The sequence below is a fragment of the Garra rufa genome, chromosome 23 (genome assembly GCF_049309525.1).
Source record: "Garra rufa chromosome 23, GarRuf1.0, whole genome shotgun sequence".
In the NCBI taxonomy this organism is placed as follows: Eukaryota; Metazoa; Chordata; class Actinopteri; order Cypriniformes; family Cyprinidae; genus Garra; species Garra rufa.
Window position 1 is genome coordinate 3,580,240 of NC_133383.1, and position 24,085 is coordinate 3,604,324.

The 24,085-nt window shown below is 33.6% G+C and overlaps 1 protein-coding gene across 1 annotated transcript in view; it reads right to left on the bottom strand.

The window, feature by feature from the left end:
- LOC141299338 (myosin-IIIb) overlaps positions 1 to 22,182 on the bottom strand; it is a 71,807-nt gene extending 49,625 nt beyond the window's left edge. The window contains exons 1-7 of the mRNA XM_073829693.1: positions 21,945 to 22,182; positions 21,757 to 21,822; positions 21,540 to 21,670; positions 16,223 to 16,325; positions 7,079 to 7,181; positions 6,799 to 6,955; positions 876 to 978 (exon numbers count right to left, since the gene is read on the bottom strand). Coding sequence (XP_073685794.1) covers positions 876 to 978; positions 6,799 to 6,955; positions 7,079 to 7,181; positions 16,223 to 16,325; positions 21,540 to 21,670; positions 21,757 to 21,822; positions 21,945 to 22,046 — 765 coding nt within the window. The 5' untranslated portion in view covers positions 22,047 to 22,182. The remainder of the gene's footprint in view (positions 1 to 875; positions 979 to 6,798; positions 6,956 to 7,078; positions 7,182 to 16,222; positions 16,326 to 21,539; positions 21,671 to 21,756; positions 21,823 to 21,944) is intronic.
- Positions 22,183 to 24,085: the final 1,903 nt, after the last annotated feature.

Genomic DNA, 24,085 nt, shown 5'->3' on the forward strand with positions numbered 1-24,085 from the left:
AACAAAAAACACAGCTGTGAATCATTCAGGTAACAACACAGTATTAAGAATGAAGGGGATGTAAACCTTTAAACGGGGTCATTACTATTATTTTCTCTTGTGGACTATATGTAAACATCTTATGTGAAATATCTTATTCAGGTCAGTACTAATAAACAATAACATGCATTTTGTATGATCCCTCTTATTTTGGTCAAATAATTAACATTTTGCAGATTCTGAAAGGGGGTGTAAACTTTTGACCTCAACTGTACTTGTTCTTGTTTTAAGCATACACTCAATTCATTTTGATCGATTTCACAGAAAACAACACTTCATATCTTCATTTTGCATTTTTAAACACCTCTAACTTTATGCTAAAATAGATACAAATATTCAATGTAGCATCTTATTTAATGAGTAAATTGTCATTTAAAAGCATTTGTGACCCTGGACAACAAAAACAGTCATGAGGGGCCATTTTTTTTTTAAATTGAGATGTCTACATCATCTGAATAAATTAGCTTTTCATTGTTGCATGGTTTGTTAGGATAGAACAATATTTGGCTGAGATGCAACTATTTGAAAATCTGGAATCCAAGGGTGCAAAAAAAAAAAAAAAAAAAAAAAAAAAAAAAAAACTCCTTTAAAAGTTGTCCAAAAGTTCTTAGGAATGCATATTGTTAATCAAAAATTGAGTTTTGATATATTTATGGTAGGAACTTTACAAAAAAACAAAAACAAATCATGGATAATACATAATAATATCCTAATGATTTTTGGCAAAAAAGAAAAATCTATAATTTTGCTCCATACAATGTATTTTTGACTGGTCTTGTTGTCCAGTGTCACATTTCATACCACAGGACACACTCAAAGGAAGGTTTTGTTCTTACCTGTTCCTCAAATCCCACCATGTCCATGGCGTTACACACTTCAGCATATTTCCCTCGCCAGGTCTGAACCAAGTCGTCCTGTCCAAACCTGCCATTCAAATAACTGACAAGAGCAAAAGATGTAAGCTTACTGCTAGGTTTTCAGGAATATGATTAGAGTAGTTCACTTCCAGAACAAAAATTTACATATAATGTACTCACCCCATCTTAGATTTAGTCTTAGTCTTTTGGACTAAAATGCTTATTAGTTTTAGTCAAATTTTAGTCACTTCTATATGTGATAGTTTTAGTCCAATTTTAGTCGACGAAAAGTCAAAGAGGTTTTAGTCTAGTTTTAGTCTTAACAAATTAATGTAGGTCAGTAAGTATTTTGCTGTTGGGTAGTGTCACTTGTAAGTTCTGAAAATAGCAGATCTATAGTTCAACACAATGTGAGCTTCCGGATCGACTATTTTCACCAATAATTACAATAATGAAGGAATGTTTTAAAACATAAAAGACAAACAAGGATGGAATGCTAAAACGGCTTGCCATACTAGTATAGCAAAGAGTATTTAATGCTAAAACGGCTTGCCATAGCGGCAGATACGTTTTAGGTTTTAATTGGCATGCACAATAAGCAGAAATGTCATGCATTTTAAACGTCTGACGGACCACCCACTAACATGTGTCTATTCTCGTCTCGTCAATGAAAACACACACGTCTCGTCATGTTTTAGTCATCAACGAGCCATTTTTGTCTCGTCATCGTCTTGTTATCGTCATGAAAAAAAGTGGCGTCAACGAAATGATTTAGTCATCGTCATCGTTGACGAAAGCAAAACTGCTTGTCATCCACGTCGTTCATGTCTTTCTTTCTTTAGTCGTAAAGAAACCATGTTTTTGGAGAAAACATTTCAGGATTTCTCTCCATATAACGTGCCCCAAATTTGAACGTCCAAAATGCAGTTCAAATGCAGCTTCAAAGGGCTCTAAACGATCCCAGCCAAGGATTAAGTGTCTTATCTAGTGAAACGATTGGTTATTTTCTAAACAAATTGACAATTTCTATACTTTATAACCTCAAATGCTTGTCTTAGCTCTGCTAGAGGGTTAAAAAGTATATACACTGTAATCATTGTTAAAAAATAACTGTTAGTTTTGCTAGACAAGACCTTTCTCCTTTAGCTAGGATCATTTAGAGCCCTTTGAAGCTGCATTTAAACTGCATTTTGGAAATTTGAATTTGGGGACACCATAGAAGTCCATTGTATCGAGAGAAATACTGAAATGTTTTCCTCAAAAAAAACAACCATGATTTCTTTACGACTGAAGAAAGAAAGACATGAACATCTTGGATGACAAGGGGGTGAGTACATTATCTGTACATTTTTGTTCTGGAAGTGAACTACTGCTTTAATATTGTAGTATAGATCAGTTTGACCCACATTTGATTTTTAAAGGGATAGTTCACCCAAAAATGAAAATGTGATGTTTATCTGCTTACCCCCAGGGCATCCAAGATGTAGGTGACTTTGTTTCTTCAGTAAAACACAAAGATTTTTAACTCAAACCGTTGCAGTCTGTCAGTCATATAATGGCAGTCAATGGTTACCAAATCTTTAAGAGTGAACGCGCTCCATACAAATCAACGTTCTGGAGGTAAATAGTGATATAAATACAGTTCAGTTTCTTGCACAGACTGATTGTTTTGTGTCTTAAGACCTCAATGTATCGTCACGAGCTGCAGGGTTTCGTCCATGTATGTTTTTTCTTAATGTCAAAGATTTGGTGCCCATTGACTGCCATTATATGATTGACAGATGGCAACGGTTTGAGTTAAACATCTTCGGTTTGTGTTTTACTGAAGAAACAAAGTCACCTACCTCTTGGATGCCCTGAGGGTAAGCAGATAAACATCGCATTTTCATTTTTGGGTGATCTATCCCTTTAGACTGCTTGAAGCACTGGTTAAACCACTCATCTTTTCTTAAAACTCATGAATGCTCATGCAAAGATGCAGAGTTTCTTATACACACAGGAAACTTTTGCCAGCTCATGCATTACAGTTTCCGGTTGGGTCACTACTTCAATCGTACGACGAAAAGCATTGATGCGCATGAATTAACTGAGATCTATTTTAAGCTCGGCCTTCTATACAAAGACATTGTTTCTGTTCTTGCATTCCAATATGGATATATCATCATGCATCATAAGAACAGCTTTCTCCTCAGGCTATTTTCCACCTGAGCAATACATAACATCTCAGAACTGTACATCTGTACATAACTCCTCAAAACATTTAATCTGTAAAACAGCACGTTTGCACATTCAAAATTTCCTCTATGCTTTTTTTTGAGATCCATCTTTTCACAATGAGGACAACTGTAAGTCACATGCAACTATTACAGAAGGTTTAAATGCTTACAAATGCTCCAGAAGGAAACACAATGCATTAAGAGCCGGGGGGTGAAAACTTTTGAACAGAATGAAGATGTGTAAATTTTTCTTATCATGCCTAAATATCAGTTTTTTCATTTGGTAATGCCCTTCAGAAGCTACAAAAGATACTTAAATGTTGCCCAGAAGACAAAATAAGTTAAATTTACCCTGATTTTCAAATGTCAAAAGTTTTCACCCCCATCTCTTAATGCATTGCTTTTCCTTCTGAAGCATCAGTGAGCGTTTGAACCTTCTGTAATAGTTGCATACTGTATGAGTCCCTCAGTTGTCCTCAGTGTGAAAAGATGGATCTCAAAATCATACAGTCATTGTTGGAAAGGGTTCAAATACACAAAAATGCAAAAAAAACAAACAAAGAACGTTTGGGACCTGAAGGATTTTTCTGAAGAACAGCAGGCAGTTTAACTGTTCAGGACAAACAAGGGACTTGTTTGAACAACTGTCACTAAACTAAAAAATACAGCTGTGTCATTCAGGTAACAACACAGTATTAAGAATCAAGTGTATGTAAACTTTGGAACAGGGTAGAGCTGGGCGGTATGACCAAAAATTTATATCACGGTATTTTTCAAAATTATACGGTATCACGGTATATGACGGTATTTTTTTTTTTTCATGCTAGCTAGGTGTTAACCACATTTCCTAATAAATTAGAGAATAACTGCAGTATATTGGCTTACATTGACAGGACTAGTATTAACCCAGGTTTGATCGGTCTCACAAAATTCTGCTGTTCACAAAGAAGTTACAGTGGCACTCATAATTGTAATGAGGTGAAGAAATCAGAATTCATGATTTGCAGTCAAAATACACAACACTTTATTGTGCATTCTTCACAAGTTCACATTTACAAGTCTACGCGTTTCTCTTCCAGCAGGAGGCGCTGTCAGAATGGTAGTATACAAAGTAGCGCAACAAATGATTTTGAAACGCGCCGCGCTCATATTTATTCAATGGATAGCCTTTTGAAGTTTAATCGCAATTCTTGTCTTTCAGTCCCCACATTTTAGACCACCTGAAATCATAATTATGACTTTCATAACCCCCTAATTACACTGCAGTCATCAATGAAAATTAAGAGCTTTATTTAAGACTTTCAAAAACAAACCTTACACAAAATACGTTTCTTTTTTATTTATTTTTCCCACCATGTTCGGGGCACAAGAAAAATATTAAGGGACTAAATTAATATCAGCATATGAAGTATAATCGTCTCTCATTGTCTGAAAGAATGCACATCAGATGCTGAAAGTCAGTTTTTACTTTCACTTTAACATATTGATCAGTTTCCACGTTGCTTGTGTGATATCCATTGGCTTTAAAGCATAAATATTAATAAAAATACAGTATACAGAAAAGATATATCTTTAAAATATTGCGACGTAACACCAACGTAAAGCCATTGTTTTTCTCTCACTGAAAGCTACATCTGTCTGCGCACAATGCGCCGATCTCTGCTCTCATCTCTGCAGACACACCCCCTCTTGAAATTTCGGCATTACAAGTGCAAATCGCTAACCCTGGGTCTTTCTCAGATATACTGAAATACGTCCACACCGCAGATGTGTTGCTTCTGACAAGCACGTGCAAGCTGCGGTTTCTGTTTGCGTCAACATACGTGTTCCCAGCGCTTTGTACGCACACACTCACCGGTATTGGGGTATATGAAAAATGAATATCATTAAAAAAAAAAAAAAACACCGGTATTCGGTATGAAAAGGTATACCGCCCAGCCCTAGAACAGGGTAATTTTTATAAATTCAACTATTATTTTCTTTTGTGGACTATATGTAAACATCTTTTATGTGAATATCTTATTCAGGTCAGTACTAAATAAATTTAGTAATTTTGTGTGATCTCAGTTTAATAGGAACCCAATTTGTTTTCATGCATGTTGCAGAAAACACCACAAATATAAGGTTAAGTTTTTTTTTTCCATTTAATGTTAATTTTTGATGATTTGCATGGAAACCAATGAGAGTCAATTTGATTTGTAACCAGTATTATTATAGTTAACTAAAACAGAAACTAAACTGAAAACCATTTATCATCACTTGAAAAGAATTAACCAAAATAAAAAAAATAAAAATATTTAAAAAAAAAAACGTATTTCAAATAGTTGCCAAGGTAGTATTTTTATTGCGTATTTTAATTTAGTTTCACTTGATGTGCTAAAATAACTAAAACTGAAATAGTGAAAAGTTTTTGAACAGTAAGATTTAAAAAAATAAATAAATGCACCAAGCCTACATTTATTCGATCCAAAGTACAACAAAAACATTACTTTTCTTAATAGTTTTACTATTTAAAATAACTGCTTTATATTTTAATATATTTTTAGACGTAATTTATTTCTGTGATTTCAAAACTGAATTTTTAGCATCATTACTCCAGTCACATGATCATTCAGAAAGATGCTCAGAAAAACATTAATTTTATGTTTAAAACAGCTAGAATCATTCTAATATTCTAATTTGCTGCTTAGAAAAAATCTATTATTATTATTATTATTATTATTATGATTATTATTATTATTATTATCATTATTATTATTATTAAAAACAGCCGAGTAGTTTTTTTTCCAGGTTTCATTGATGAATAGAAAGTTTAGAAGAACAGCATTTATCTGAAACAGAAATCTTTTGTAACATTATAAATGTCTTTATCATCACTTTTGATCAATTTAAAGCATCTTGTTAAATAAAAGTATTAATTTAAAAAAAATTTCAGCAAATCGGAATATTAAAATAATTTCTAAAGGATCATGTGACACTAAAGATTGAATAATGATGCTGAAAATTCAGCTTTGATCACAGGAATAAATTACATTAAAATATATTCAAACGGAAAACAGTTATTTTAAATAGTAAAAATATTTCAAAATTTTACCGTTTTTGCTGTACTTGGTGAGCAGAAGAACATTAAAAAACATTAAATCTTACTGTTAAAAAACTTTTGACTGGTAGTGTATATAGACACAAAAAAAAGCGTTAATAATGACAAATAATTTCTAAATTAAAATAAAAAATGATTCAAAATATGAATAAAAACTACAATAGTGTGATACTAAACTAACACCGTTTCCAACTAAATCTTTATGTAATGTTTATGTAATATGACTTATATTAGTCCACTATTAAAACATTTATATTTTTGATACTTTAGTGTATAACTCAATCATTGTGAGCTCTAGTGAATTTGCTCAAATCAGTGTAAAGCACAACCTTGATTGTTTTCAAATGTGGCTTAACCAATTGGATCTTTGCATCATTTGACAATTGATTAATTGTTTAGTATTGACCTTTCACACCATGAACGACGTAATAGGAAACATGCCATCCGTGCCAGAAATAGTTCTATAGGAGACGTCGTGTGACACGCCTTCAATAAACTGCACGGATAAGATGCTAATCTATGACTAGCGTCGTAAACAACGTTGCTGACCGGGTTTTGTGAGCGCATGACGTCACAGATGACTCACCGGTAGCGCGTTGGGTCCAGAAGGCCATACATCTCTTTATCCTCCGCTGAAATGCCAGCCAACATGAAGTAGAAGATGTGGAAGTTCTGCTCTCCCTCGTCCTGATGAACCACACGGGATTTCTCCAGGAGGTACTCGTTGATTTTGGCCCCTTTGACTACAGAGACACCGGAAATGGGGTTAATGTTTAATGAAAGTATATTGAACTGATTTATTGGTCTAGAAACACACCCAATGGAAATGATACGGTTATGTGTTATCTTTTCTGTCGTAAACAAACCTGAAGAGCTCTGAAAGCGAAGCTGGATGTATTTCCCGAAGCGACTGCTGTTGTCATTCATGACCGTCTGAGCGTTTCCAAAGGCCTCCAGAAGTGGATTCACCTGTTTAGACATAATCAGACACAATTATATTAGGAAAAGTCCAAATATGGAACTAGGAAGCTTTGGTTTTAAAAAGCATCCCAGGATGCACCACAAAGCTGGTTGAGAGAACGGCGACAAAACATCAATTTATTTACTATCATTTGTTTTCTTATCAAACTGTCTGGCAGTGATTAAAATAAATAAATAAATGTAATTTATTCCTCATTTCATTTAATTTCATTTCACACACAAATATATACACATACAACCGCTGTTACATTTTAAACATAGACATTAATCAATTATAAATCAATATGTTTATAAAGATAATTCTAGCAAGAATGCTTAATTTCTGCATATATGTAATGTCTTAACACACACACACACACACACACACACACACACACACACACTTCTCAAAAAATTAGCATATTGTGATACAGTTAATTATTTTCTGTAATGTACTGATAAACATTAGACTCTCATATATTTTAGATTCATTACACACAACTGAACTAGTTCAATCCTTTTATTGTTTTAATATTGATGATTTTGGCATACAGCTCATGAAAACACAAAATTCCTATCTCAAAAAATAAGCATACTTCATCCGACCAATAAAAGAAAAGTGTTTTTAATACAAAAAAAAGTCAACCTTCAAATAATTATCTTCAGTTATGCACTCAATACTTGGTCGGGAAACACACACACACACACACATTAATATTTACAAATAAATTAATATAGCTGTAAATATTAATGTACGTGTAAATATTAATGTAATTTAAAATGTAAAAAAAAGTGAAAAATTAATTTCTGATCCACACACACACGTATATATTTATATTTATATGTGTGAATCCCAGAATCATGAATGCTGACTTTTAACTCATCTACACATGAACTGGAAGCAGCATAAATGTATGCAGATATAATATACCAGGAGCAAATTAGGAATTGTTGTTATAGAGAAATTGTTGAGGAATCATTTATCAATCATAACATTTAAAACCGTAACTTACAGTTTTATAATAGTATGTCAAGTCATTTGTTTTAGACCAATTTTATTAATTAGACTTTATTAATTAATGATTACCTCAGAGGAGCTAAGCGATAAAAGAGCAGCCTCGGACTTTCCTCTGAGACCATTCTGACAACTTTGGCCCTGAACCAACAAGCAAGAGAGCAAAGGGAAACAGGAATCAGGACTGCTGAATCGCATCTTTGTTTGGGAGATCCTAAAACCAGTTCAGCCACTTCAGAGGACAACAACCAAGTTTGCTCACTTCTCTATGCAAACATACAGTGTGACAACAGAAGGTTTTCTTCAAGATAACAGCCGTACACCTTAAAGCGCAACACATATTGTAGGAACAGGATGTTGAAATGTGTTATACGGAAGCACAAATGCAGAAAGAGAAGTCACATGGAGCAAAGGTTGCCAACTCCGTGCAGAAAGGGGGGTCAAAGTGTATCACGACCCGATCGGGTAATATAACAGTCAGATTTTCCTGAGTCACACCAGCGGGTGAACTGTTCTGGCTGAAGCAATGCTTTAGAGACTCAAGGTCACTTCCTAAATCTCTCAGATGTCTCTCTGAACTCCCCCAGACATCCTGTCTTCCCCAAAGAGCTGTGAGACAATGTTCATACAGTTTTGCAAAGGTTTGGAAACACTCTCAGACATGTCAACATCTTGGTTTTCAACCGACGCTGAAAGGTTAATGTGGGACTAACTATTTGTCTCACCAATGGCAGATGGATGAAATGAAGCCTACATGAAACCGGTTTAAAAACCTGTTTTTGTCACATTTGCAGGGACTAGTGATGCTGAAAGTACATGCTTTGCCTTTAAAAAAACGCTCAAACTTAAATGCTAATAGAACATTATGTTTTCTTATAAATATACATATTCGCCACAGTGGCTGATGGGCAATATAAAGCCTATATAATATGCAAATTTCATATTTCATGCAAGGATTCTGCTCTACAGTGACATTTATATTTATTTTACATCATATTTACTAAAAATAAAAAATAAAAACACACATACATGCTAAATTTCTTTTTAAAATGTTTTTTATAGAAGTCAACACGAATTCAAATCAACACGACTTGCCTAAAATATAATCTATAGACATAAAAAACTTGATGCATTTCACAATATTAATTTAAATATCTAACAAATGTGAACTGTTAGACGCATATCCAATCGTTTGTGCGGAGAGTGGAACCTAAAGCGCAGGACATGAAGCGCCAACGCGATCACTTGCATTTTTTTCTGAATAACAATGTAAACCTAAAATACGCCATCATTTTTGCTCATAAAGGTAAGAGTAATACATCATTCGGAACTGCAAAGTCTATTTTGATTTGTGTGCACTCACAATATCACCAAAACGGTGTGCTTTTGTAAAACAGCTAAAGAAAACATGCACTTTCTGCCGTCTCCGTTTTGAGGAGGAGCGCTTCACAAAAATGATCCGAAACTAATCTAAAATATTTGCCTCACAGTCACAAATATCTATAGAATGCTTTAAATTACTATAAAACAAAATAATGTAATAAAATAATGTTATATTGCATAAAGTTAATATGAAAATTCACTTGTCACAAAATTGACTTTTGTGACAGAAAAATGCTGAAAAAAAAATATGACATTTGGATGGCACCCGGTGGCTGTTTGTGGTATAACGCCCTAAACAAACTTTCACAGGAACCTTAATTTTTTTCATATCAACTTCAAATTTGGAACATAACTTCAATTTGATATCAAATTTAGGATACTTTATTTTTTTGAAAAAAATTCCACTTCTGCAATAATCTGCTGATTGTCTTCTTTAAAAAGAGACCAACCTTAGATCTGTATTCCAAAGTGTTCATGAATTACAACAATTGAAGTTTGGATAGTGCACTTTCATGCCTATTTTAAAAAATGGGGGTGACAGTTAAGGGGTTAACATGCATTCAAATATTTTTTCATTTTTATTTTATTCTGCAAATATTAAAAAGGAAAAGATCATTGATTCACATGCCACTTGATCCGAGGCAAATATAGTTATCTCACTTAGGGGTGGGCGATATGACCTAAAATTAATATCACGGTATTTTTCATCTTTTGAACGGTGCCGGTATAATATCACGGTATTACTTTTTAGCCTGTCCTGTCCATTTAGTATGTGAATAAAGTTAATATTTTCATAATATAATAAGTATATGGTAGGTATCCTTATCAAAAAGAGACATGGGAGAGTATTATGCATTCTCAACATATTTATTTTGCAAAAAACCTAAAGATCTTACTTAACAGTGTACAACAAAACAAAAAAAATATTTTTTATTGAAATTTAATTTCTGCAATATTTACAACCTTTAAATAACTGGGGGAAATCAACCCATGGCAACAGTTTAAAAGTAGACCAATTCTGTGGGGAAAAACGCAGACTTGGCAACCCTGCATCCAACAAGAGCTGCTGGAGTTAATGTCTTTGCACACATGAGTACGAAATTTTCGTCCGACATTTTTGCACGTTAAAAAAAATACAGGTTATGTTAATAGAGTTTACACACTGCCTCTGAAACTTTCGTCCGTCATAAAAAAATTTGGATCGTGTTTGATTTTCTGCATTTTCACATCCATAATAAGCATTTTGATAAGGATGGCGAATATGAGAAAACTAAAAAAAAAAAAAAACGCATACGAAAATCGGACTCAGTGTACAATGACCTTTAGATTTGAATGATCACGGGTCGAAAGTAAAGAGAGATGACAAAAATAGACTGGAGGATTTGTTGCAATCTTGTACTCACTGACAAATATCTATTATAAGACGTGCTGCTCCCTTTACAAAATCGAAAGTAAAAGTTAACAGGCCGGTCGCGTTCGCCTCGCGCCTGCTCAATTTGTGATCCGCTGTGTAAATCCTTTTGCCGGCCGACCGGGAAAAGTCCCGGTCGTCCCGATTGCCACTCCGCCCCTGGTATAGGCTACAGGCCCGACCTTTCACGATGTTTCACCAGTCGTTTAATGGGCACTCCCCTTTTACCACCTGCAAAGCTGATACGAATATGTTTTACTTTTTTATTTACAACAAGATATATAGTATAAGGACAGGTATTCAGACCACAATTGAACGTTTGAAGAAAATTTAATGTTTTAAATATACCGGTATTGACGGTATTAGAAAATCCATGTCGTGGCGCAATCTCACACCGGTGATGACTATGACACCGGTGTACCGCCCACCCCTAATCTCACTACAAATTAAAGAGCGTAAAAACATTTGTTATTTGTTTGTATTTTATCATAAAATTGTCAGAATTTATAGGCTGCTAGAAATAACGAACTGACTTGAAAATTTCCAAGCATTTATACCGTAAATAAAACAGCTTCTATACTGAAGAATAATCAACAAGTTAACCAAGTTGAAGCTCATAATGATTAGGAGGCCCGTACAATTTATTTGGCATATGGGCCTGGGGCTGACTTGCTATGCCACTGCCTTCAGCATTATAAAAGTTTTAGCCACGCTGGACAGAGACTGAGACAGTAGCGCTGCATTCGTGCCAAACCTCTTAAGGCAGGCGCATCATCAGCTTTAGATTGGTTCATGAGATCAAATTTAATAAAACGCTGCTTAAAAAAAAAAAAAAAAAAAACACACTATGCTAATGTTCCTACTCACAGAGAAACTGTCCAACTTAACCTTTCCACAATAAAAACAGAAAATGTTTTGACAACATGTATTTATGCTAGGGATGCACCGGAATGAAAATTCTTGGCCGAAGCCAAACAAAAAAAATATGCATAAATTAAATGAAATGTGCAGAATGTGCTTTTCCAGTTTTGTCTTGCTTTTCAAAAAAATAAAAAATAAATAAATAGCAAAACAACTATTCAAAAATATTTACTTAACACTGAACATTTTCAACATTCTAGTAGATGTTATAGCCTACCAACAAAGCACAATTTAACTTAAAAATGACCACATGTTTTACTCACTTATTAATTTTAAGACACCCTTCTTGAATCAGGCATGTGTTTTTAATGTACAAATAAATGCAGCCTTGCTGAGCAAAGGAGAATGTCATAATAAATGTATTAATAGAGCTGTTGTAATGATTATTATTTTTATCCTACTTTATTTTATTTTACAGAACAACAGTAAAATTACAATGCTAACATTTATGAATGTTTAAGGCAACAACCAGCCCATTCTCTTCTCATGGAAGACATGCGATACTAAACAGTCTCTCGCTGTCGGTGCTTGTAATGATTTTTGCGTCTTTCCTGTACAGTTTTAAATGCTTCCACACTGCCCACATGTTTGCTGCATTAATGCGTGCCTCTATTTCTATTTAATCACGTCATTGTTCGACAATTTATCCTTTGCACTTATTCTTTTGGTTGCCAAACATCCTGTGCATCTTTAATTTATACATATGTAAACGAATGTAAAGTAGATCGACTGTTAAATTGCATATACACTCAAGGGGGAAAATGTCCTGAATACAAACATCATGAACCAGCAGTGAAAACAGGACGTTACGAAGTCAGCAAATCTACAGAAGCAGAAGTCAAACCGCAGCAATTATAGTAACTAAAAAGATATCAATACACATTGGGTTTCAAAATAACCAAGCATCATGGAAATTCTCACGAAAACACATGAGTTTTCAAACTCACTCAAAAACATAGTCATTTAACTTTAGCAACTTTCTCAGTTCACCAGAACAGTTCACTGCCTGAAAGTGCATCTCACAATAATGACCTGAAGCAACACAGGAAAGCTGTTATCTTAGTTTATACCTGGTGTTTCTTGACCAATCAAATATTTTTTGACCATGTTGTGCAATCAACATCAAAATTAGCCAACCTGCTGGTGAAACGCAGAAGCTGTGACGTCTGCAGTGAAACATGGTTGTTTTGTAACGTTTACAATGACGCAGTGGCAGATATGATACATTTCAGTGTGATCATGACAACATGGAAATGTGTTTTATAGCACTGGTTATCACCTATAATTACAGATCTGAGCGGTTCAGATGGTGGGAGATAAGAGCGATGCCCATCCCTTTCAAATCACAACAGTAGACCCAACCAGGAAGTACTGAAGGAACAAATAAAAATAACCTCAACCATAAACATCGGTTCCTCAAACCAACCCGAGACCTCAAATTACAAACACATGCTCAAATATTGCTGTCGCACACACATTTTCAGATGGCACATGAAACATGAATGAGTATTTATATACAACGTTTAACAGGGACATATTAAAGAGCCTTTCCCTTTAAAAAAAAAAAAAAAAAAAAAAATTTTGAAGGCCTAAAAAGCCTGATTTGGCATTTTTTATTATTATTGTAAGTGGGTGTTACTCTAAAACACATTTGATTGGATAAAAACACCTCAACTTTCATTTTTATTTTCTAAAGACATGTATAATGTTACAAAACGTTTCCTATTTCTAAGATTTTCTATTCAAAGAAACCTGAAAAAATCTCTACTTGTTTTCAACATAAAAAAATTCTAAGCAACAAATCAGCATATTAGAATGATTTCTGAAGGATCATGTGACTTGAGTAACGATGCTGAAAAGTAATTTTGATCAAAAGAATAAATTACGTTTTTACATATATTCATATAGAAAACAGTTATTTTAAATAGCAAAAAACATTTCAAAATTTTACTGTAAAAAAATTTTAAACTGAGAAAAATGTATAAAATCAATTACTCATTTTACAAAGAATATTAAAAGGATTTCTGAAGGATCGTGTGACTGGAGTAATGCTTAAAATGTAGCTTTGATCAAAGGAATAAATTACATTTTAAAATATATTCATATAGAAAAGAGTTATTTTAAATAGCAAAAAATATTTCAAAATTTTAATGTAAAAAATAAAAACAATGAGTAATTGATTTTATACATATTTTTCTCAAAGAAAAGTTTTGCATGTGTATATCTGCTGAATATTTTAGGTTTACACTTGCTAAGATGCAGGGCTTCTTTAGGTTATATAGTTAAATTTAAGACTTTTTCAAGATGCTTTATAGAAAATTGAAATGAATGAAAGGGAACATAATTTGTCAATGAAAGTTGCATTAGCAACAGTGCTTAAAGCTTGAAAACACACCGTACCAAATTACTTTGTTTTTTTAAGAAATATGATATTGAAAAAGCTTTAACTGCACTTTCTGATGACACTGCAAAAAAGTAATTTCAAAAGTTTTTAAACAGTAAGATTGAATTTTTTTTTAAGTCTCTTCTGTTCACCAAGCCTGCATTTGTTTGATCCAAAATACATCAAAAACTGTAAAAATGTGAAATATTTTTTACTATTTACAATAAACGTTTTCTAAGTGAATATATTTTAAAATGTAATTTATTTCTGTGATCAAACCTGAATTTTCAGCATCATTACTCCAGTCTTCAGTGTCACATGATCCTTCAGAAATCATTCTAATATTCTGATTTGCTGTTCAAGAAACATTTACAATTATTATTATTATTATTATTATTATTTTTATAAATATTTAAAATGGTTAAGTATAAAAAGTATTTTTTTTCAGGATTCTTTGATTCAGGTGAATAGAAAGCATTTATCTGAAATAAAAAAAATAAAAACTTGTAACATTATACACTATTCCTTTCAAAAGCTTGAAGAAATTATAGAAATTAATACTTTATTTATAGAAATTAAAAACTTTTATTTAGCAAGGATGCTTTAAATTGCTCAAAAGTGATGATAAAGACATTTATAATGTTACAAAAGATTTCTATTTCAGAGGAATGCTGCTGTTCTTAACTTTCTATTCAAAGCATTTGAACTCATTTTAACTTTCTATTTCTATTCAAAAATTCAACTCAGCTGCTTTCACAATAATAATAATAATAATAGTTTTTTGAGCAGCAAATCAGAATAAAAGAATGATTTATGAAAGATCATGTGACACTGAAGACTGGAGTAATGATGCTGAAAATTCAGCTTTGATCACAGGAATAAATTACATTTTAAAATATATTCAAGTAGAAAATTTAAAAAAGTTATTTGAAATAGTAAACATATTTCAAAATGTTTACTGTTTTTGCTGTACTTTTGCAGGCTTGGCGAGCAATTCAAAGGGAAAACAAGTTTTAATTCCCCATTGGCAGGTATTTGTTCTTGTTTTAAGCATGAACTCACGTCATTTTGTTCAGTTACTCAGAAAATAAGACTTCATATCTTCATTTTGCATCTCAAGTAAATGTACCTTGATTTAAGGATGTTTAGGTATTTATAACGTTACAAAAGATAAATGTTTTTTGAGCAGCAAATGAGCATATTATAATGATTTCTGAAGGATCATGTGACACTGGAGACTGAAGTAATGATGCTAAAGAAATCAGCTTTGAAATCACAAGAATAAATTACATTTTAAAATTCAAATAGAAAACAGTTATTTTAAATAGTAAAAATATTTCAATTTTTTTACTGTTTTTGCTGTACTTCAAATCAAATAAATGCCGGCTTGATGAGCAGAAGAGACTTTGTATTTGACTGGTGTATTTTCTCAGAAAAATAAGACTTTGCATCTTTTTTTTTTTTTTTTTTTGCAGTGCATGAAACATTCAATGTCATGACTTGAATTTAAGACTTTCTGCACTGATTTAAGATCGTTTTAAAGCCGTAATTTGTGGAAGGGCAGATTAAGATGTTTCTAAAGACCTTTTTAAGACTTGCAGAAACCCTGAGATAACCTCCATGTTAATAGATGCAGACTTTAAGCCACACAGACTAAGTCTGATTTCATGGGCTCTTTAAGCCATTCGCAAAAACACATTATAACAAACAAACTAAACACACCCCATATACACACCATTTGAATATGTCAGAAACCACACACATGCCTTTAACACACACACACAAGGGTGGAGCGGAGTTTCAGCTTCCTGTGTGTAAATCAAACACCCGACCACCGGAACGCAGCAGGCAATCATGTCTCACTGAAGTCCTAATCTGTGCAAACCTGGTGGCTGTATTCAAATGAACAGCCGGCAGACGGATGTGACGGGCCATACCTGCAGGATCTGCTGCTCCAGCTGTGAGTTGGCCTTGCACAGCTCCATAATGTGTCTCAGTAGCAGTTTGGTGCTCTCGGTTTTGCCTGCGCCACTCTCACCACTGCGGGAAAAAAGCAGATATAACATATCAGACTGCTAGTGTTGTAGCAATACAAACATTGGCGTCTTGGGACAGGGTCACAAGAGGGTAACTCAAGTGCATCAAGATGCAAGAGCGAACCAAAACATGTCCAGGTCATATTTAACACAAGATTCAAAAGATGGTTTTATCCAGAGTTGATTTTCATGTCAATTAAGAACATTAAAGACATGGATGTTTTACTGTTGAGTTTGAAGAAAATTGTCAAGACAGCTTTTTGAAAAATGAAACTAGTATAAATTAAATGTTTTTAATTTAACTTAATATGTAAATCATTACAATAAATTCATTTAAACCTAAGGTTTTTTTTGTTTGTTTTTTACATTTTCATTAGTTTAAATTATTTATATTTAATTTAACTTTGTTAATGTAAAGTTGTAGCATGTGTATTTTTATTGGTTTTATTTTTAGATTTTCATTTTAACCTAAGGTTTTATTCTTTAATTAGTTTTATTTTTGTATTTCCCATTTAATTTTAACAAAGTTCTCCAACCAATAAAAAACATGCTAAAATGAGTTTCTTTTTGTTTTATTTTGAGATTTTCCATTTTCATTTTAACCTAAAATTGCTTTTTTTTCTTTCTTTTTTACATTTTTATTGGCTTTATTTTTATAGTTCCATTTAGTTAGTTCAACGTATTTTTAGTCATTTTGTTGCATTTTTTTCTAATTGAAAATGAGAAAATATTTTATGTAGTTTTAAAAAATATTTTATTTCAGTTAGCGTTAAGTTGGCGTAACTGTCTTGAAAATAATGAAAATAATCACAATGCAATGGAAAAAAAATTTATAAAATAAACTTAATGCTACAAAAATAAGCTTAATTTTCAATATACACTCTTCTGCAAAAAATAATAATATGTGACCCTGGACCACAAAACCAGTCATAAGGTTAAATTTGACAAAACTGAGATTTATACATCATATGAAAGCTCAATAAATAAACTTTCTATTGATGTATGGTTTGTTAGGATAGGACAATATTTGACTGAGATACATCTATTTGAAATCAGAAATCTGAGGATGCAAAAAAATCAAAAAGACTGAGAAAATCACCTTTAAAGTTGTACAAATTAGGTTCTTAATGCATATTACAAACCAAAAATTACATTTTGATATGTTTACAGTAGGAATTTTACAAAAAATCTTCATGGAACATGAACTTTACTTAATTTCTTAATGATTTTTGGCATAAAAGAAAAATCAAAAATTTTGACCCATGCAATGTATTTTTGGCTATTGCTACAAATATACCCCAGCGACTTAAGACTGGTTTTGTGGTCCAGGGTCACATATAGATTTAAATAATGCAAATAACACAATTTAATGTAAAAAAAAACTTAATGCTACAAAAATAAACTTAATTTTCAATTCTTATGCAAAATATTAATAATATAATACATTTTTTACAATATGATTTAAAATAGCTCCTGACAGCTTTTAAGAGGCACACCCACAATCCAAAGTCTGGTACTCAATATTTTTAGCTACAACATCGCAACAAAAATCACCACATCATCTCTGTGCTTTCCAAATATAGCAGCATTATTAATAATTGATGACACAGGCATGCGTTTGTGTTGTCTTTCCTCGTCATTGTACGCATTAAAAGCACTCTGTGCCAGTCGTCTGGGTGATTATCAGCCTCCCTGCACCCTTACTGGTCTCATTCATGGACGACTGTATGGTTTCTAAGGGCACCAGAGGCCTCTATTGAGGGTTTATGGTTTACATGCTCAGAGAAAGTCTGTTGCCCAGTGGCTGCTAAAGGATTTTGGTCTTTAAGCACTGCTCCATTCCATATCAATGCACAGAACGCACCTAAAAGGAAATTTACCATGAGGCTCCATTTCTGAAAAATACATTAAGCCGACAGTACAGAGTCTCACAGGAAGGTTGCACATAGGAAAAACCTTAAATATGATACCGGATACAGCAATGATACAGCTATCAACCATACTATTAAGTTATGGAGGAATCCAGGAACTAAAATCCATCTGAAACTTTTACGGTTAGCCTAATACAGGACGAAACTGAAACTAGACAAGGAATGTTTGTCAACAAACTCAGAATACTTGCCTGACAACTTCAAAGTTATGACAGATGTTTCTAAACAGACCGATTAACTCTTGAAAACCAAATCTGAATAATTGGAAAATACACAGTCACTCAAATTAGAACAGGCTGAAGGTCTGTGCCTGAAAACTCAAGGAATCGCAAATTTGGTCTCAGATTTGGGATTAAACCCAAGTTTATACAATAACTATGAAAGATCGTTTACAGCAAGGGATTTTAAAAATTAAAATGACGACTTTTCCCTCACAATTCTGAGTTTGCCACAATTTAAAAAAAAATTTTTTAGAATTCTGAGAGAGAAAAACAAACAAACAGCAGACATTTAACTGTTTGATCAAAAAAAAAAAAAGATTTTAAAAAATTAAAGAAAAATTCACAATATGCAATCGATCTGAGTTTATATCTTGCAATTCTGAATTTATATCTTGCTATTCTTAATTTATATCTTTTTTTTTTCTCAGAATTGTGAGGGAAAATTAGCAAATTTGACTTTAATCCCTTGGCGGAAACAAGCTTTCAGAGTTATTGTATAAACTTGGGTTTAATCACAAATCTGAGACCAAATTTGTTATTTCCTTGAGAGTTACCCAAATTTCCTTGAGTTTTCAGGCACAGACCTTAAGCCTGTTCTAATTTGAGTGACTGTATATTTATTTCGGGACTTTGGATTCAGATCTGAACTTCGGAGCACCGATTGTGAATATTTGATTCAGACTGGGATTTCGGTGTGGGTTCGCGAATCTTAGATCAAAGCACCAGTTTAAAAGCAACACCAAAGAGGTTTTTTTTACCTTAAAATAATGTTTCCGAATTCGTGTCAGTGGTTCATCAACTCATAACAGGGTGAAACGACACTTTCGTATTCGCTTAGCGACCCTCTATCGGTCATAACAGCACTATGTAAGTTTGGGTCGTGGTTTTGTAGTTCAAATGAGATTACAAATGTGACTTGCTTTACAGAAAAAATAAATAAAAATAGCAAACAATGTCATTATTATGTTTTATTTCGTTTTCATACTTTCATAAAGTCATGCAACATACTCTACCTTGTCACTGGACATTGTTATTTCCAAAGCCGGTCCTGGATAGCCTCCAAACAAATAATGTGCATATGTGAGGCGACGGTAGGCTAAATTATTTACAGCAGCGGAAATGAACAATTCCGCTTCCAAACCTGTAGAGGGAGCGAAGTTCTTTGGTGTTGCTTTAAGTCGGAACTTCGGAGCAGGTTTGTGAATCATTTGATTCAGATCAAAACTTCAGAATAATTTTGCGAATTGAATGATTTGCGCTAAGAATTCCCGATCTGAAATGATGGTTCATGAATCATTTCGTGAGTCATTTGATTCACGAAATTATTCCAAAGTTTTGATCTGCATCAAATGATTCACAAACCCGCAATGAATATCCAAGTTCTGTCCAGATCTGAATCGAATTATGTACGATAAAAATACCTGACTTCAACATACTAACTTCTCCGAACTTCAGATCTTAATCAAAAGATTTGCAAACCCACTCCAAAGTCTCGATATGATTCAAATATTCGTGAATAGGAAAATACACAGTCACTCAAATTAGAACAGGCTTAAGGTCTGTGACTGAAAACTCTAGGAATCACAAATTTGGTCTCAAGTTTATACAATAACTATGAAAGCTTGTTTCCACCAAGTGATTAAAAAAAATCCAATTTGCGACTCTCTCACAATTATGAGTTTATATCTCAATTCTGAAAAATAAAAATTGCGAGATATAAACAAAGAATAGCTATACATTCAGAATTGCAATATATAAACTCACAACTGCTGATGCTAAGGGTGTGGGTTTGATTTTGGTATTGATGGGGGACAAAATGTATCTGTTTGATCAAAAAAGAAATAAGAAAAATTCACAATATGCACTTAACCTGAATCAAAAGATTTGCAAACCTGCACCAAAGTCCCGATCTGAATCAAATGACTCACGATCAGCTGCTTCACAGACTTTATCGCGTATCGAATCAAATAATTTATTAAATTATTTGCGATACGCACTCCAAAATTCTCCAAAAAAGCACTCCGAAGTCCTAATATGAATCAAATGATTCACAAACACGCTCCTAATTTCCAATCTAAATCAAATGATTTGCAACGCTTGCTATAAAGTTCAGATCTGAATCAATAGATTTGCGAACCCGCTCCAAAGTTCAGATCTAAATTAAATGATTCGCAACATGCTCTCTGACCAAATGACTTGCGAAGTCCCAATCAAAATCAAATATTTATGAATTGGAAAATATACAGCAACTCAAATTAGAACAGGCTCAAAGTCTGTGCCTGAGAACTCAATGAACTGCAAATTATGTCTCAGATTTGGGATTAAACTCAACTTTATACAGTAACTATGAAAGCTTGTTTCTGCCAAAGAATAAAAAAAACAAAAAAAAAAACAAATTGCAACTTTTTCCCCCTCACAATTCTGAGAAAAAAAAAATTGAGATATAAAGTAAGAGAATTAACTTGCAACTCTAAGATAAAGTCATATTTGTGAGACAAACTTGCAATTGGAAGAAAAAAGTCAGTTACTTTTTATTCCATTGCAGAAACCAAAAAACAAAAACAGATGTAAACTCAACTGCAGTCTATATCTCACAAAATAATTGAATCAATCTATTTTATATTATTATAACAATATTTTAACTCGCAAATCTGAAAAAAAGGGTCAGAAAATTTAACTTTTATTCATTTAATTAATTTATTTTTATTTAAAGTGCATAACTCACAATTGCACAATACAAGCTCTAAATTCTGAGAAGAAAACTAAAAAAAATAAAATAATTAATCCTATGGTGGAAACAAGTTCCCATAAATAACAGTATGTTACTAAACTTCTGCTTGTGTTTCTAAATGAAACAGACATAAGGACTCTTATCTGATTTACCAAAAATATGAGGCAATGCTCCTCTTGTCTCTACGTGTCTCAAACATGACTGGGCAAGAAATTTCATACTGTACATGTCACCATATGATCATTTAGAGTTTCTAAAAAAAAAAAAAAAACCTCAGACGTGCTTTCCAAAAGAAACCACTCGATTTGGTGAATTAATTTGATCGCAACACAAACCTGATCACGATACACTGGTTCTTGGGTCCCGTAGCCAGCCGTCCCAGCATGGACTGATACGCCCGGTCCGCCACAGCAAATATATGAGGGGGCAAAGACTTTTTCTCATGGCACTTGTATCTCTCTGAAACCTGCACAAGATATCAGTTTAATTACTGTCTTAAACGGGTTTTTTTCGTCGCAGATCTCCTTTGTAGTGAAAGGAACACATTCTTACCTCCTTTTCATAGATTGAGAGATATTTAAAAGGATTAATCGCCACCAAGATGTCTCCTATATAGGTCTGTGAATGTATAAAAACACATATGAATTCAGTTAGTCATAAAGCTGTCGGTGAACAACAACTGTCCCAGAGAACAAGAGCTTGTTGTTTGATAAACCCTAGAAAACAGCTGGTTTACTCACATAAATGAGGTTTTGTGTAAACCGTCTAGTCAAAACCTCCAGCAAACTTTTCTCGTCCAGCTCGGAAAGATTCGCCAGATCTTCAGGCAGGTTTTCCTCCATCGTTGGTGTCTAATGTTGTTCGAGAACTATACAACGGTCAAATCTTACTGTCTCGCATCACAAAACAACAACTCGTGTTTATATCCACGCTCGGTCGCGTCCACGCAGCAGCTGATTCAGTTGATTCTGTGTGTATGTGTGCGCGCGCTCCCTACACGCTCTTTGAGTCTCTCTCTCTCTCGCTCTCCCCGCCCTCGACTAATAGACACACTATCGTTAACCCTTTCCACACACTGACACATTTTAAGTCATAGTTCACCCAAAATTAAAATGTGTTTGATCACGTATGTACCGTAACAAACCTGTATGACTTTTTCAATATAAATGGATGAAATTAACAGACTGCTGTGGGTTTGATTTTGGCATTGGATCGGACGTAACAGCAGACAGTATTTAACTGTTTGACCAACTATATATATATATAAATAGATATATAGCTTTATTTCAACTTTTCGATTATTTCATTCATTTTTATTGAAAACAAATGCCTTTCCGATGTGATATGAGAAGTGAAAAGGGAGACGATTTTGAAAACGATTTAACCAAAAGGCGGATACGAACTCGGGTCTCCCGAGTCAAAAATAATGTGTTACTCGTATTATCACTTACGCCAATGAAAAAGTTGTTGAAAAGTTGTCTTTTGTAATATTTGTAAAGATGGCTTATGTGCACTGTGTAAAAAGATACATTAAATAAAAGGCACCAGACTAGCCTACAGTTTTTTTTTTTCTGGGAGAGGACCCACCCACATTTATTTTGCTTCCGACGCCCATGTATGTATGTATGTATGTATGTATATAGTTGATCAAACAGTTAAATATGTGTGTGTGTGTGTGTGTGTGTGTGTGTGTGTGTGTGTGTGTGTGTGTGTGTGTGTGTGTGTGTGTGTATATATCTATCTATCTGGACAGCTAGTGGTTTAAAGGTTTCAGAAAAAAAATAACGATATGCGCTGATTCCGAATCAAATAATTTGCGAACCTGCTCCGAAGTTAGGATCTAAATCAAATGATTCGCAATCCGCTCTTTTGAGTGCAGATCGTGAATCTGATCGTGAATTTTCCGATCTGAATCGAAAGATTCATGAACCAGCTCCAAGTTCTGATCTAAATCAAATGATTTGCATCATGCGCTAAAAGACCCAATCTGAATCAAAAGATTAGCGAATCCACTCTAAAGTTCGAATCTAGACTATATCATAAATTCAAGATTTGCATTTCATAGTCCTGATCTGAATAATGATTCGTGAACCATAATTTCAGATCGGGTCTTGAGCGCGGATCGCGAATCATTCAATTTGCGAAATGAATCAAACAATTAATGAACCCGCTGTTCCGATCTAAAATGATTCGCAATCCGAATGGATCGGTGAATAATTTTGGGACGCAAATAGTTTAACTCATTCGGAGTCAAAAGAGTCACAAACCCGCCCCAAAGTTAGGATCTAAATCAAATGACTCGCGATCCGCGCTCCATATTTCTTAATCTGAATAATTCGCGAAACCATCATTTCAGATCGGGATTTCTAAATGCGGATTATTCAATTCTCGAAATTATTTGAAAGTTCCGATCTGTATCAAAAGATTCACGAACCCACGCCGAAGTTATCTAAATTAAATTATTCGCGATCTGCGCTTCATTTTTTGAACCCAGCAAACACATTTGTGTTGTGCCAACATCTGTACATTTTTACAAAAGCTGGGAGAGAGGTGAAAGCGGAAGTTCAAGGTTTATATAGTGTGTCTGATTGGCTGCAGCTTTGTGGGTGCAATCAGTGCAGTGGATGATAGGAAATGTAGTTCGGGATGTGGGATCGTTTCCTTAATTAGAAAAGTGAAATCGAAGAAGTGGTCTCTTGTTTTTGATTTTCCTGAATTGGTTCGAATTAGATCAAGATTTCTCTCTTTTCCACTTCTACCAAAGGTAAAAGAAGTTCAATTTAAAATCATTAATGATATTTATCCCTGTAATGAGTTCCTCGGACACAGATTTAATGTGGATTGTAATGAGTGCATTTTTTGTGAGCATTTGTTTTATTTA